Source organism: Leucopleurus acutus (assembly GCF_964270905.1).
Source record: "Leucopleurus acutus genome assembly, chromosome: 16".
Classification (NCBI taxonomy): domain Eukaryota; kingdom Metazoa; phylum Chordata; class Mammalia; order Artiodactyla; family Delphinidae; genus Leucopleurus; species Leucopleurus acutus.
This window is the reverse complement of record NC_139158.1, coordinates 55849110-55863345: the sequence shown is the minus strand read 5'-3', so window position 1 is coordinate 55863345 and position 14236 is coordinate 55849110. Positions and strand designations below refer to the sequence as shown.

General features: G+C 43.8%; 1 protein-coding gene across 1 annotated transcript in view; it reads left to right on the top strand.

Annotated features, from left to right (window-relative positions):
• Positions 1-13994, top strand: part of CDS2 (CDP-diacylglycerol synthase 2) — a 61116-nt gene extending 47122 nt beyond the window's left edge. The window contains exons 2-13 of the mRNA XM_082857412.1: positions 585-721; positions 1997-2093; positions 2855-2952; positions 5020-5159; positions 6864-6922; positions 7566-7648; positions 9610-9697; positions 10207-10275; positions 11134-11286; positions 12745-12864; positions 13307-13410; positions 13667-13994. Of these exons, the coding sequence (XP_082713538.1) occupies positions 585-721; positions 1997-2093; positions 2855-2952; positions 5020-5159; positions 6864-6922; positions 7566-7648; positions 9610-9697; positions 10207-10275; positions 11134-11286; positions 12745-12864; positions 13307-13410; positions 13667-13799 (1281 nt within the window). The 3' untranslated portion in view covers positions 13800-13994. The remainder of the gene's footprint in view (positions 1-584; positions 722-1996; positions 2094-2854; positions 2953-5019; positions 5160-6863; positions 6923-7565; positions 7649-9609; positions 9698-10206; positions 10276-11133; positions 11287-12744; positions 12865-13306; positions 13411-13666) is intronic.
• The last annotated feature ends 242 nt before the right edge of the window (positions 13995-14236 follow it).

The following is a 14236-nucleotide window of genomic DNA, read 5'->3' as shown; positions in this document are numbered from 1 at the left end:
AGCTCTGAGTAGAAGGATGGTCCCTAGGATGTAGAGCAGCCTGCTCCATGGTACTCTGGATGGAGAACCTGTTGTTGGCATGGCTCTGGTCCCTTCACACAGGCTGGGGAGCAGGGTGAGTTCCTGTGAGCATTTCCTTATATGGCTGGGGTCTGGTGGCAACTCTGTGAGTGACATCAAAGTGTCTGCTGATGCCCAGGCCTGGTGGCTGGGAGAGGGCAGTGGTACACACCAGTCCTGGTGAAGCAGTGACTCGAGTTAGTGGTCCCATAGGGCTTGCACACTGAGTGGGGCTGGCCTCCTTATGGGGTGTTCTTGTGAAGTCTGGAAGTAACACCATGGACTTTGGGGAGCCCTGCTGCGGGGGGCAATAGCTTGAACACCCAGCTTTCCCTGAGAGAGCCCGGGCTGTCTTGGTGGTTCTGAGCATCCATAGCTTGTGGCAGAGCAGGGGCTGCTCCCTGTGTGACTTAGGTGTTGATGGAGAGGGGTTCTCAAAGGTGGATGGGTCTTTTTGGATGTCTACACCCAGTATCCTACTCAGCGCTTGTGACCTTTTCCTCTTCTGTTTTTCTGCTATGTAGGAGTCGGAGGCAGAAGCAAAGGCAGATGGAGAGACTGCATCGGACAGTGAGAGCCGAGTGGAAGCTGTCACCCTACCAACCTCTGTAGACGATACCCCAGAGGTCCTCAACAGGGCCCTTTCCAACTTGTCTTCAAGGTAGCTTGGCTTAATGATGCAAGTGCTTGCTGGGGTCTTGCACTGTCTCCAAGTGCCATGGAAGACCCGAAGCCCTTAGAGAGCCCACAGTCTTGTAGCAGGAGCCCACATCTGTTAGAATGTGAGGTGCAGGCCTGCCCGCTTTCATTGGCCACAGTCTCCCCTGCCTTTGCCTAGGGCTCCATTGAGTATCATCTAGTGTTTAACAGTGACTACGAGCGCCGCCTGGGTGGATCTGGCCTTGAAGGGTGCTCTAGGCTGTCTGGGAGGTGCTGTCTAAGGAGGAGGAACGAGTGGACATGGGGGTGGTCACTGACACAGCACATGAAGATGAATGATCCTTGGGGTTTGTGACTAATGGGCAGGTTGCTTTACACTGAGGAGCCCAAGTTTCTAGTTAAGAGTTCAGTTTTCCCTCTCTCACACACATACATTGTGGACATTCCTTGAATTTTCCTATAAGAATTGAGAAACATCTCAACTTGGGTGAATTCAGGGTTAAAATTTTGGTCCCTTAAGATTCTAGTCCTTCCGATACCAGCTGCGTGGGCAGATTAAAAAGGCAAACTATAAGACCCTAAAACATTATCTAAGAGTGTTCCTGGGCATGCCTCCCACACATTTGTCCCTTTGAAAGGCTGTATTGTGCAGTGGTTAAGGGCATGGGTTCTGGAGCCAGACTCCCAGGATTCAAATCTCAGCTTAAGCACTTCACAGGTGTATGAACTGTGCATCCCTTTCTTCATCTGTTGTAAAAGCTAGTAGTGTTGAGGGTTGAATCAGTTAATACATGTAAAGTCCTTATAGAAGTGCCAGGTACATACATATGATAGCTATTATTACCACTGTGTTTGATACTGTTATCGCCATAGCAATGCAGGGTCAGAGCAATGTAGGATTCTGCTGTAGGAAAAATGTTTTTTTCCTTAGATAGAGAAGCCCATAGAAGCCGTCCAAGTAGATACAGAAGTAGAGGGCATTGTTCCCTCGGGTCTTTTGCCTGATTCTTCGTTAAGACACAAGCTGGGTGTGTTTTTCTGTGGACCTTGGAGGACTTGCTGAGTTTAGCATGGATGATGTGATGGCTCTGGCGGCTCTGCTCCTCCCAGCATGTGGCTACTGGGCTACTGCCTCTGTCAAGGTGAAGGACACACTCCTGGAAAGGATTGACCTCAGGGCCCTCTCAACCCAGGAAGAACCATCCCCCTTGGGTTTGTGCCTCAGTTCTTTCTGGGCCCCTGACATGTTTTCTCCTTCCCCTCCTCTCTAACTTAGATGGAAGAACTGGTGGGTGAGAGGCATCTTGACTTTGGCCATGATCGCATTTTTCTTCATCATCATTTACCTGGGACCAATGGTTTTAATGATGATTGTAAGTGCCATTTATATACTGTTTTATAGTTTTGCCTTCACTTTTCCCTACAGGACTGGTCATTTTAAGTGCCAGGTGTTGGGTTGGTTCTGGGAATCACTTGGGGTCCAGGCTCTTCAGACCACATCTGCCTTAGAATAGCTGTGATTTCTCACCTTCCAGCAGCCAACTGGAGGGCTATTTGTGTGTGAATTAAGGATCACTTTAAAATTTGATTTTATTACTTCAGCTCTTTGATCAAACTGGGACCCTGGCTACGATTCTGTGTGACTCTTGGTTTTGTTTCTTGTTTTCCTGGAGTCTCCCTCCTAGGTTTTAGGACTTTTTTGTTAAGAAATCCCAGTCCACAGTACTTTGCTGTTAGTCTTCCCACTGTCATGGACAGGGTCAAATGACTAACAGATGAGTGCTGAGCAGAGCAGTTGGGACTTTTCAAGTATGTATTTCTATTCAAAGTCAAGAATGGAAGATATTGAGTCCCAAGGTCGGGGGGGGGGGTGTTCTACAATAAAAAGTTAATTGAACTTTCAGAAGCATATATTTATTGTGAGAAATTGCATCTACTCTGTGTGACTTAAAGGGCCTCACTACCCTGTGGGGTGGTGTGAGAGAGAAAGGAGGAGAGTGGAATCACTGAAGGACCGACATTGTTCTTAAATATAGTGGTTTTTCTTGAAGGCCCATGACCTGTTGGTTTCTGTTTCCAAAGATCATAAGAATTGGGGAGTTGACAAGTGTTGTAATTCTTTTGTGTCCTGCAGGTGATGTGTGTTCAGATTAAGTGTTTCCATGAGATTATCACTATTGGCTACAATGTCTACCACTCCTATGACCTGCCCTGGTTCAGAACCCTCAGCTGGTAAGCTCTTTAGCCCCACAGAAACCCTTAACAGATTTGGACAAGTGTTTTGTGGTAGGTGTTTACAGTCATGGTGGGAGGGAGGCTGTGATGGCCATGGACCTTCACAGCACCTTTGAGACCCAAGTATTGCATAGGCCGGACTGTATGGTTGGCCTGTGAGGAGCATTTGAGTAGTTACCCAGAGTCTGGACTCTTCCTCAGAAGAAACCAGACCAGCTGCATCTGTGACTGTGTTTGCATTAGTATTTGGATTCCTCAGACTCTGCACAATGGCCCCCCCTTTTCTATATCAGTACATTTTTCATGCTCTAGTATCTCAGCATCCCACAAGAATTATCTGGGAGTTGTCAGTGCTGGTGTTGCTATCTCTGGAACTTGACTTCCTCATCTTTAAAACAGATGGTTGAGACCTAGTCAGTGCTTTTCAAACTGTGGTTTTGGAGCCCTAGTTCCTCGGAGGCTCCTTGGGTGCCAGTGAGCAGGAGTGAGACTGAGTGCAGGGGATCGGGGCTCCTCAGAGGAACTCTGTTTTCTCCTCCTAGGAAGGGGCTTGGCTTTTTTTTTTTTGGCCACGCCACGCTACATGCAAGATCTTAGTTCCCTGAACAGGGATTGAACCTGGGCCCTCGGCAGTAAGAGTGCAGAGTCCTAACCGCTGGACCACCAGGGAATTCCGGGCTTGGCTGTCTTGAAGCAAAAACAGGATCAAAACCTATAGTGCAGATGATGTCCGAGACCCCTTCCTGATCTGAAACTCGCTGCTGTATTGACCACACTCTTCTCAGGTGGTGACATGTGAGCAGAGTACTGTGTAGTCCTGAGAAGACTTCGGGCAAATACAGATTCTTCTCACCCTGCTGTGCTGGGTCTCGGGCATTGATTTCATTACTTACCAGGCCAGAGAGTAGTGTTTTGGGCCCCGGCAACTTGGTTATGGCCAAGGGAGTTGATGTGCTCGGACTTGGCCTGGACACATCCTCTGAGAGATGCTTCCTCGTCATCCAGCAGCACAAGCTGCCTCGCGGTCTCCACAGGGCCTGTGCTTGCCACCTGGGTTAAGATGTAGGTCTCTCTTGTGGGTCTTCTATAGCTGGAAAGCAATGTTATGAATTTTGTTAACATACTCAGGATGTGTGACCCCTGACTGTGGTCACTGTACAAAGGAAGTGTTTTTCACATAACAGAAAACAAACCCAGTATGGGAGTTCTTGAACTTCCACAATTAAAAAAAAAAAAGAAAAAATGGAAGAGAGAAGCTCTCCCCTCTCTTCTTTGTCTGGATCCTTGTTGAGTGTTTAGAGTGGGGCTGCTGGTTCCCATACTCAGAAGCACCAGGGAGGCCGCAAAGGTATATGAGCCATGTCTTCTCCCTCCTCAGAGCTCCTTCCAGTAGAGGAGAGAGGTTATAAACAGATGAAGAGTTAGTGCTAGTGAAAGGTTTGTGTGCCAAAGCCAGGCATCAGAGAGGAAGACAGTCTGAAGCATAATTAATTGCTTAGTGGAAGGAGCAAATACTTTGTACTATAGAAATAAATGCAGGGGAGGCAGATATCATGTTAGGTCATGCAAGGTTTTTATGAAGAAAATGGTATTTGAGCAACGAGTGATAAACTGGGTAAGTGAAGAGGATGTTCCAGGCAGGGAAAAGAAGGGAACCAAGCAGACAGGTGGCAAAGCCAGAGAAGTCCATTTTGATAGGTGTGCAAGGTTTGTGTCAGGAAGAGTGGATGTAAGGCTGCGGAGGCAGGATGAGGTGCCTTTCAGAGGGTTGTCTTACAGTTTGAGTGTTAAGTTAGGCCTGGTAATGCTACAGAAGGGGCAAAAACTTGAGTCCCAAGTTTATGATAAATGGAGAGTGAATGAAAGCCACAAATTTCTAGATAAACGTCTCACCTTCAGTGTCACCAGAGAACAGGGAATGGTGATCTGCTTGTCCCTGTGTGAGCTGCCCCCGGGGGTCTTGGGGGTCAGGTGGACCTCTGGTCCTCGAAGCTTTCTAACAGCCTCGCTTTAAAGGAGAGGCCACATGTGCTCCCCTTGGCAGTGACCTGTATTCTCTTACAGGTACTTTCTACTGTGTGTAAATTATTTCTTCTATGGCGAAACAGTGACAGATTACTTCTTCACTCTGGTCCAGAGAGAGGAACCTTTGCGGATTCTCAGTAAATACCACCGATTCATTTCCTTTACTCTCTATCTAACAGGTATGAGTCAAGCAGCTCACCAGTTGTGTATGTCTTGTTTTTGCATGTCTGCTGAGTTGGGGCATTTCTTGGTCAGTGTAAGGTTTTGATGACATTAACTCTGACCACTTAGGGGGGCAGAGCTAAGGATTCTGCCTTACGTGAGCTGTAGCAGCTCTTTACTAAGAGAAATGAGACCAAGGGGCTTGTGTGGTTGTGGAGGCTGAGTTTGTGCCACCTGTCCTTGTGTTCCAGCCTCTGTTGGAGGACTGCATAGCATGGTCTTGTCCTGACTGTCCTCTTGGCAGAGATTCTGCAGCGTGACTGAAACAAAAACCACCCAGGAACTTGTATATAAAAAGGGACATTGCATTGACATATACACTACTATATATAAAATAGATAACTAACAAGAACCTGCTGTATATATAGCACAGGGAACTCTATTCAGTTCTCTGTAATGACCTATATGGGAATAGCATCTAAAAAAGTGTGGAGATATATATATATATATATATATGTATAACTGATTCACTTTGCTGTACAGCAGAAACTAACACACATTGTAAATCAACTATACTCCAATAAAAATTAATTTAAAAAAAAGGGACATTGCAGTATATTAGAAATTTTATTGATTTGGGTTTAAAAAGACCTGTGACTTCAAAGGAGCCAGGAGCTTACTCTTTGAATCTCAGTTAGCTCTTCTGTAATCTAAAGCTAAAACAGGAGCATTACTGTGTGTCAAGATACATTGCAACTTGACAAACAGTAAAGTGCTCTGTCAATCTAAACTCAGTTAAGACTGTACAGTAATGCTAGTAATGTGTTCTTCATAGTTACCCTAAAAGCCAGTTTGAGGCATATGAGAAATTTGTTCTGACCTAATAAGTTTCAGTCTTACCTGTTGTTCATCAGCTTGATGGCAATACTCAGCTCCGTGAAAGACACCTGGCTATTAAAATATGAAGTCCACTTCTGAGAGGTTTGCTGTGTTGAGGATAGAGAGCATGCCTCAGAGCCTGGGAGCAGCCCCACAAAGGGAGGCCAGGGGTCTTGAATAGTGATGTGCTCTCTTCTGGGCAGGGCTACTTTTGAGGGACTCAGCACACTTATGGGTAAAATCCCTTTTCTTCCTGGAGAGTTCGGTCATATGGGTCAGTAGGAGAGAGATGCAAGGATGGCCTTGGCCCCATACCAGGTAGATCCCCCTTCTGCCTGTTCTTTAGGACAGAGGTTGGTAAACTTTTTCTTAAAAGGTCCAGATAATAAATATTATAGGCTTTGGGGGCTATAGGGTCTCTGTTGCAGCTCCTCATTTCTGCCATTGTAGCACAAAAGGAACCCTGGACAATATGTAAACAAATAGGTATGGTTGTGTTCTAATAAAAGTTTGTTTATAAAAACAGGCGGCTGGCCTGACTGTTGTCGGCCCGTGCTCTAGGATCAAAACATTTCTATCTGGTGAACAGTGTCCTAAGTTGAGTGTAGTCTGCAAGATTTTAAAATATTGTCTTCCTTTAATTGTCTTGAAGGAGTCATTTTTTCCTTCTGACTGCTTATCTGGTTTTATTCCCTTGGGCTATGAATTTGTGCCCTGGTTGGTTAACTGCTGCCAGGAAATTAGCAAAGGACTGCTTAACACAGCTAAAGGAAATGACTAGGACAAAGATAAATGCAGAATGTGATTCATTTTGCCCTTTCTCCTCCTCTTCCTCAAACTAGGATTCTGCATGTTTGTGCTGAGTCTGGTCAAGAAGCATTATCGACTGCAGTTCTACATGGTAAGGGAAATATGCTCATCAGTGTCAAAATTCTTGGCATAAGTGAAATTCTGTGGAAACTCCACAGGCCTCTCATCCTTTCAGTGATAAATCAAAACCCTGGAATGCAGTCTGTTTTTATTCATCTGGAACCTAGAGGATGAAGGAGGCATCCCTAGTGAAGTTTGGTGGCTCTTTTTCCACCTAGACCCAATCGCTGTTATGTAATTTACACCCTAAGTAGTCTTTGCCCTCTGGACCTGAGGGTGGCCTCCAGGTAAGGCTCAAGGTGAAGCTTTAGGCATTGCCCATAGATATCCTGCCTGCTATATCACTCCCTCAACCTAAAAACATCCCCTCTCTGAGTGTCCTAAGCACTCAATAAATACTTACTAAGAAAATGAGAAGTACCCAGGCTTTTGGAGCATAGAAGGACCAACTAATGGGCCATATGGGCCCTCCTTTTGATGGCAGCTGTAGCTGGGGAACATAGTTCTTCTCAGAGGCCTGTTCTATACCTTTTTCACTTCCTGTAAGGCAGGTACAGAAGCAGATATCTTTCCTACCTGTTTCTTAGCAATTTTCTATTTGGTATTAACGGTTATTTGAAGTTCCTTTCAAGCTAAACTGTTAGGTAAAGTTTATCCTTTATCTTCTTTTGCAGTTTGGCTGGACCCATGTAACATTACTGATTGTTGTAACCCAGTCACATCTTGTTATCCACAACCTGTTTGAAGGAATGATCTGGTGAGTGATGTTGGGGGGGGGTTTCCTTTTATTTTGTGGGTGTTTTCATATAGGTGGGCTGAGAAACTCTGATGAACTGTCTAAACCAGAGGTTCTCACCTGAGCTACATCAGAATCCCTTGCAGGCCTAGTTGCAGCACAGGTTGCTGGGCACCCCCACTCCTGAGTTTCTGCTTCAGTAGCTATGGGGTGGGGCCTGAGAATTTGAATTTCTGGTACATTCCCAGGTGATGCTGATGCTGCTGGTTGGGACCTACACTTTGAGAACCACTGTTCTAGACTAACAGGTGTAGGGATATTTAAAGAATCAAAGGCAATGCAACTATATGGCAACAAATTTGAAAATCTAGAAGAAAAAATCATGATTTCCTGACAAGAGGTCACCGAGTAAAAATCACAAAGAAGAAAACTTGAATAGATCAGTAACTATAAAAGAACTTTGAAAATTGCATAAGAATCCACACCTGGAAAAAATGACCAATGATAGCAGCTGAGTTTTATCCACCCCTTAATATTAAAGCTGATAAAACCATAGGGAGGGAGAAACAAGAATGATAAACTGATTTCTTTTATGATTATAGATATACTATTCTAAATAAACTATTAGCGAATGGAATCTGGCAATGTGTCAAAAGAATGATATACTTAGTAGATTTTATTCCACATATGCAATGGTTTCAGCAGGACGTCTATCACCATTGACAGAAATCAGTAGGCTGACTGAAGAAGCTATGCTTTTAGTGAAAATGTGAAGGCATATCCTCGTGTATATGAGGAGCTAAAGTACTGTGATTAAGATCCCAAACTGTGCCTCTGTTTCCTGTTCTCAGGGTGAAGGTACAGTAGTACCCACTGCCTGAGGAATAAATTAGTAAAAATATGTGAAGTGCTTAGAACAGAGACTAGCTCATCTAAATGTTCGCCTTATGGCATTATTATGTTTAAAATAATGATAATGGCCTGAGGAGATGTACTCTCCCTCTCTTTCAGAGTGTTGTTAAGTAATTCTAAAGAGGGGCTCATGCTAAGTTCTCATCTTCAGGGCTAGACATACCACTTGGCTCTAGAGTGAATCATATTAAAATCTCTAGTTATTGGTTTTTAGACTGAACCTTCAAGACTTAATTATAGGTGTAGAGCAGAGAATGTTGCTAGAAGCCTCAACAAAGTAAATACTATGGGTTGTTGGGTGGATACAGGTGCTCTAAATCCCTACCTTAACAAGCAGGAAGTCAGAAAATATTGCCTGTAGTTGAAGGGCTAGGATTTTTGTATGTTATGTTAAACTGTAATAGAGAAAATTTGAAAAAAGTGACTGTCAGAGAGCAGAAAGTGAGAAGAGAGAGATGGTACAAGTTTGGAAACTGTCCCTTTTTTTTCATGGTGGGGATGACCAGACCAGCAGAGGGAGGCAGAGAAGAAATCTGGCTATATGTACTTGATCTTGCTCTCAGTGTAGTCCTGGGGAAAAGTTGGGCTCACTGGAGCTAGTAGAGCTAGTAAAAAAAAAAAAAAAAAGGTAAATTATGAAATAGATAATAAATGTATTACTTAGGATTATGGAAGTAACTACTAGAAGAAGAAAAGTCAGAAATGTTTAAAAGTAGTTATTTTGGAGAATGGAGATAGGGATAGGGGAAACAAGGTAACTTTTTATTTTTTCTTTTCTTTACACTTTAAATTTTTATATTACTTTATAATGAAAAAAGAACAAATGACATTTTATAGGGTACCACCTCCATTTATTCAGTAGTCATTCAGTAAACATTTGAATGCTGCTATGTGCTGGGTACTAGGTATGGCTTATGTGGCATTTTATTTCTTTTAAACTTATTTCTTAATGGTTAATAAGTACTATATGGGTTATTCTGGTACTGAAATTTATGAGTGGCATTGTTTTGTGGACTTTTGAGGTATTATCATCTTGGTAGTGTTGATTCTTACTTTGGTTTATTTCCTAGGTTCATTGTCCCCATTTCTTGTGTGATCTGTAATGACATCATGGCCTATATGTTTGGCTTCTTCTTTGGTCGAACCCCACTCATCAAGGTAAGTGGATCACCCTAACATGGACCATCACCGTGAGGGGAGGGTGGTGCTTTCAATATGAGTAGATCAGCTTGGGAGACAGAAGAGATCTAGCTGGTGTGTACATCTTTATGTCATCCTGATGAAAGGCTAGTAATAAATTAGCTTCAAGAGAAAAGCCAGAGGAAGACTTGACAACTACTCATAGGAAAAAAAAGAGCTAATAGGGAAAATATTTTTATAGACGGTGTAGGCACACTTTTGTGGCTTTGATCTGAATTTGAGTGTTATCATTTAAATAGTTTGCTGTTTTATAATATAATTAAATTATTTGGCCAATTGAAACAGAAAGGAAACTGAGGGCTATCAGACAGGGAACAAGGAAACCAAGTATGGGGTACTTTAGAAGGTGAGGTGGTTTAATTGAATGAGTTTTTTTAATAGTAGAAAGACTTTTAACAGTTAATCATTATTCCCAAAGCTAGAGTTATCAAAATGCCTTTTTTTAAGAACTTGCTCTCTGTCCACAGCTGTCCCCGAAGAAGACCTGGGAAGGCTTCATCGGGGGCTGCTTTGCTACTGTGGTATTTGGCCTTCTGGTAGGTGGTGCTCCCAGTTGGGTGGGGGATGGGCAGAGGCCTCCCACCCACCTTCAAAGCCCATCCATGGCTAGTGAGCATGTCCCTAACCTTGCCCTATAGCAGGGCATGAACATGGCATGGGCAATGCCAGCTGTCCTTTATCTGCCAGTCTTTAAGCAGTAGAGGAGTGGGGGCCGTGCACACCTTGTACTCCTCTCAGTCTGAGGCCTGGCAACACTCAGGAGATGGCATTCTTGTCCAGGCAATTGATATTTTGCCTGAGAGTAAGAGGTGAGGTGGGATATGCCATTCTAACCCAGATTTTCTCCTGTGCGTGTCTTTCCTGGAGACGAATTATCTCCCAGCCCTTTCTAGAGCACCATTCGCTGCTTCTGACCCTCAGGCCTGTCTCTCCCCTTTTCAAAGTTGTCCAGCTGCCCTTCAGGGCTGACCCCCTACTTACTGCTCTTCAGCCTTCTCTCCTCCTGGTTGTCTCCCTCTCACTATACCACTCCCCTCACCACCTGCCATTTTGAATTAAGGGATCCTGAGAAAAATGGACCATCGCTCCTCCAAATGGGTGAAACTTCTTGTAGTTCTTTGCCCAAATTCCCTCAGGTTTTTCCTGGATTTATTCAGGGCCTGGTTGTTGGAGCCAAGTACATTGAAGCCTCAGTGGGCCATCAGCCTCTTTTCCATTTTTTGTTTTCCAGATACAGGTAAAATACACATATGGTGAAATATGAACCTCTGATTTAGTGCATAGCTTGCACTTAGGGTGCTAGGCACTGTGAGGAACTTGGCTGAACCAGGCACGTGCTGCCCAGGCAAGATGGCTGGAACTTGTCTCCTTAGTCTGTCTGTTCTCATCCTCAGCTGTCCTATGTGATGTCCGGGTACAGATGCTTTGTCTGCCCCGTGGAGTACAACAATGATACCAACAGCTTCACTGTGGACTGTGAGCCCTCGGACCTGTTTCGTCTGCAGGAGTACAACATTCCTGGGGTGATCCAGTCGGTCATTGGCTGGGTATGTGCCACTCACATGGGGCGAATGATCCTTGGCTGGATAGTGACTACAAAGAGAGAGCCCTCTCTCCACCACTGCCTTCCCTCAAAAACAACTAGCTTCCTCCCTCCCCAAAGCTTGTAAGCCCCAGGTTGGAGAATTGCTCAAGTCAGTTCAGGGTGAGGACAGGAGGAGACATTTCCTCCCGCTTCAAATCATTAAGACCAGGATTCTGAAAGTGTGCTTTTGTATCCTGGGGCACCTTGAGGTCCTCTCAGGGGGTCTGTACTTTCTTCATAACATAATGAAGAAAGTTTCACTTTTTCACTTTGTCAACATTTGCCATGATGGTGCAAAAGCAGTGCTGGCACCTTAGCATGAGTGAAGGCAGTGGCACTAAACTGGACTGTCCTTGAATTCATTATGCCACATACTCACAGGAAGACTCAGCCAGCTCACTTTAAGAATGTCTTTGATGAGATAGTAAAATTATTAAATTTATTAAATCTTGACCCTTGAATACACACCTTTCTAATGCTCTGGTACCGAAATGGAAATTATACATAAAATGCTCCTGCTAAATGCTGCAGGACAGTGCTTACCTAAAGGAAGACTGTGTGTGCACCTGCTTGAGTTACGAGCTGAACTAGCGGCTTTTTTATGGGGACATAATTTTTACTTGAAAAGAACCGGCAAACTATAATTTTTCAGATTTGGATTTTTGGCAGACATTTTTCTTGAAAAGAAACAAAGTGAGTCTGTCACTTCAAGAAAACAACTGACAGTAGTTGTTACCAATGATAAAATTTGGCTTTCAAGTACAAATTAGAGTTTTGGAAAGTGTATACCTGCCACTGTAAGTGTGACAGCTTCTTAATACTTAAAGGCTTTTCTGAGGGATCTGTGGTGATTTTAACATATGACGTTTTGACATTGTATGGCAAAATTTGTCTACATTTGAAAGATCTGTGTAACTCAGTGAACCAGTATTTTTGAAATGGCCAGTGCATGGTGTTACACAGTCATGCACGGGTAAACGATCCATTCAAATGGTCATTGATAGGCTTTCAGATTCCACATTGCACCAAATTTTTAGAAAACTACCGCTCAAGTTCTGGTGTAGTATCAGAGAAGAATACCCATAATTATCTGAAAAGACGGTGCTAAAATACTCTTCCTTTTTTCAACAATGTGTCCTTGTAGGGCTAGATTTTCTTCATACACTTCAACCAAAACATCATATTGCTGTAGACTGAATGCGTAGTACCTTAATGTCCTCTATTAAGCCATATATTAGAGATTTACCAAAAACAAACAAAAACCCCCAAACCAGTCTTTTTCCTAAATTATTTTGGGGTGGGGGGAGAGAAGTAGTTTCATAAAGAGGTGGTTTTGTTGTTGTTTGTTTGTTTTTTAATGTTAACAAGTAATAAGCCTGGGCTTGCAGGCATCTCAACTGACTTCATTTATTCTTTTCAGAAAACAGTCCGGATGTACCCCTTCCAGATTCACAGCATTGCCCTCTCCACTTTTGCTTCACTCATTGGCCCCTTTGGAGGGTTCTTCGCTAGTGGATTCAAGCGAGCCTTTAAAATCAAAGTAGGAAAACCCTTTTCTTTTCCCCTCATTGTCTCCTAGCTGGGCCCCTTTTCCACCCATCTTCTGCCTTCCTCCTCCTCTCCCACTTTATCAGCCACCACCCGCTTCAAAATACCAAGCTATGAACTCTGATTATTAATGTGTGCTCTTCTTCACCGATGCATGGAATTTAAGTAGGTTAAAGGAAGATACATTGTTTCTAAGAAAATTCAGTGGTTGGATTTTCAGTATATTTGTTAATGTATTCTTTCTTCAAAAGAAACATTTTGTAATTTAATAAGATTGTGTCCTATTACAGCTTCAGCATTTGAATCAATACGTACTTTTCACTTTCTGTTGTCCTCAGCTATTCAGTACAGTAGCTGGACATTGAGGTGGGACCATAAACCAGGCTTTGACTTGGCTGAGGCCAGGCTCATCAATCCTTCCCCTCCTCTAACAGGACTTTGCCAATACCATTCCTGGCCATGGAGGCATCATGGATCGCTTTGACTGCCAGTATCTGATGGCCACCTTTGTCAATGTGTATATTGCCAGTTTTATCAGGTATAGTACCTTTCCATCTGAACCAAGTTAGTGGATTTTTAAGTGGTGAAATTCTAGAATTCTAGCTACTTCTCAGTTTGAGTGAAAAAAACCAAGTGTGAATGCAGTTTTCAGTTGCTATTAGTTATGGATTCCCTGAGGACCCTTACCCTCCATTAGTAGAGAATCCAGAGAGGGAGCAGCTACTTAAATAATCAGGCCCTTGAAGTTGCTTGGTCCCTGCTTTGCTCAGTGCTGTTTCTTCATCCTCTTCTAGGGGCCCTAACCCGAGTAAGCTGGTTCAGCAGTTCCTGACCTTGAGGCCAGATCAGCAGCTCCACATCTTCAACATGCTCAAATCTCACCTGACTGACAAGGGGATGCTGACAGCTGCCACAGAGGACGAATAGGGACCACCGAGGGCCAGAAGAGCAGGAACAGGGCTGAGTGAGGGGCAGGGCTCCAGGGCAAGCCCAGCTGGACAAAGACAAGACTTCAACTCACTGTCTTTTTTTTTTTTTTTTTACAGTGTTTTTTATTTGTGGATTTAAAAAAAAAAATCTGTGTGTACAGTCTATGTGCTTATGATTTGGGTTGTAAGTAACCTACAGCTTTGAGTTGGAAAGAAGTCATGGTGGTAAAACCATTTGGGTTTTTAAAACCGAAGTTTTTAACAACCTGGAAGACAGTGTTGCCCAGCTCTGAAGCACCTGCTTGGTGCTTCTAGCTCCCAAGCTGGAGCTTCCATATCTGGGCTCGATCAGAGTGGTCATCTGTGTTCGTCCAGTTTAGCCACCCCCCCCACCCCAAGCTCTCTTTGTAGCTGACCCCCAGCAGGGAAGAGATG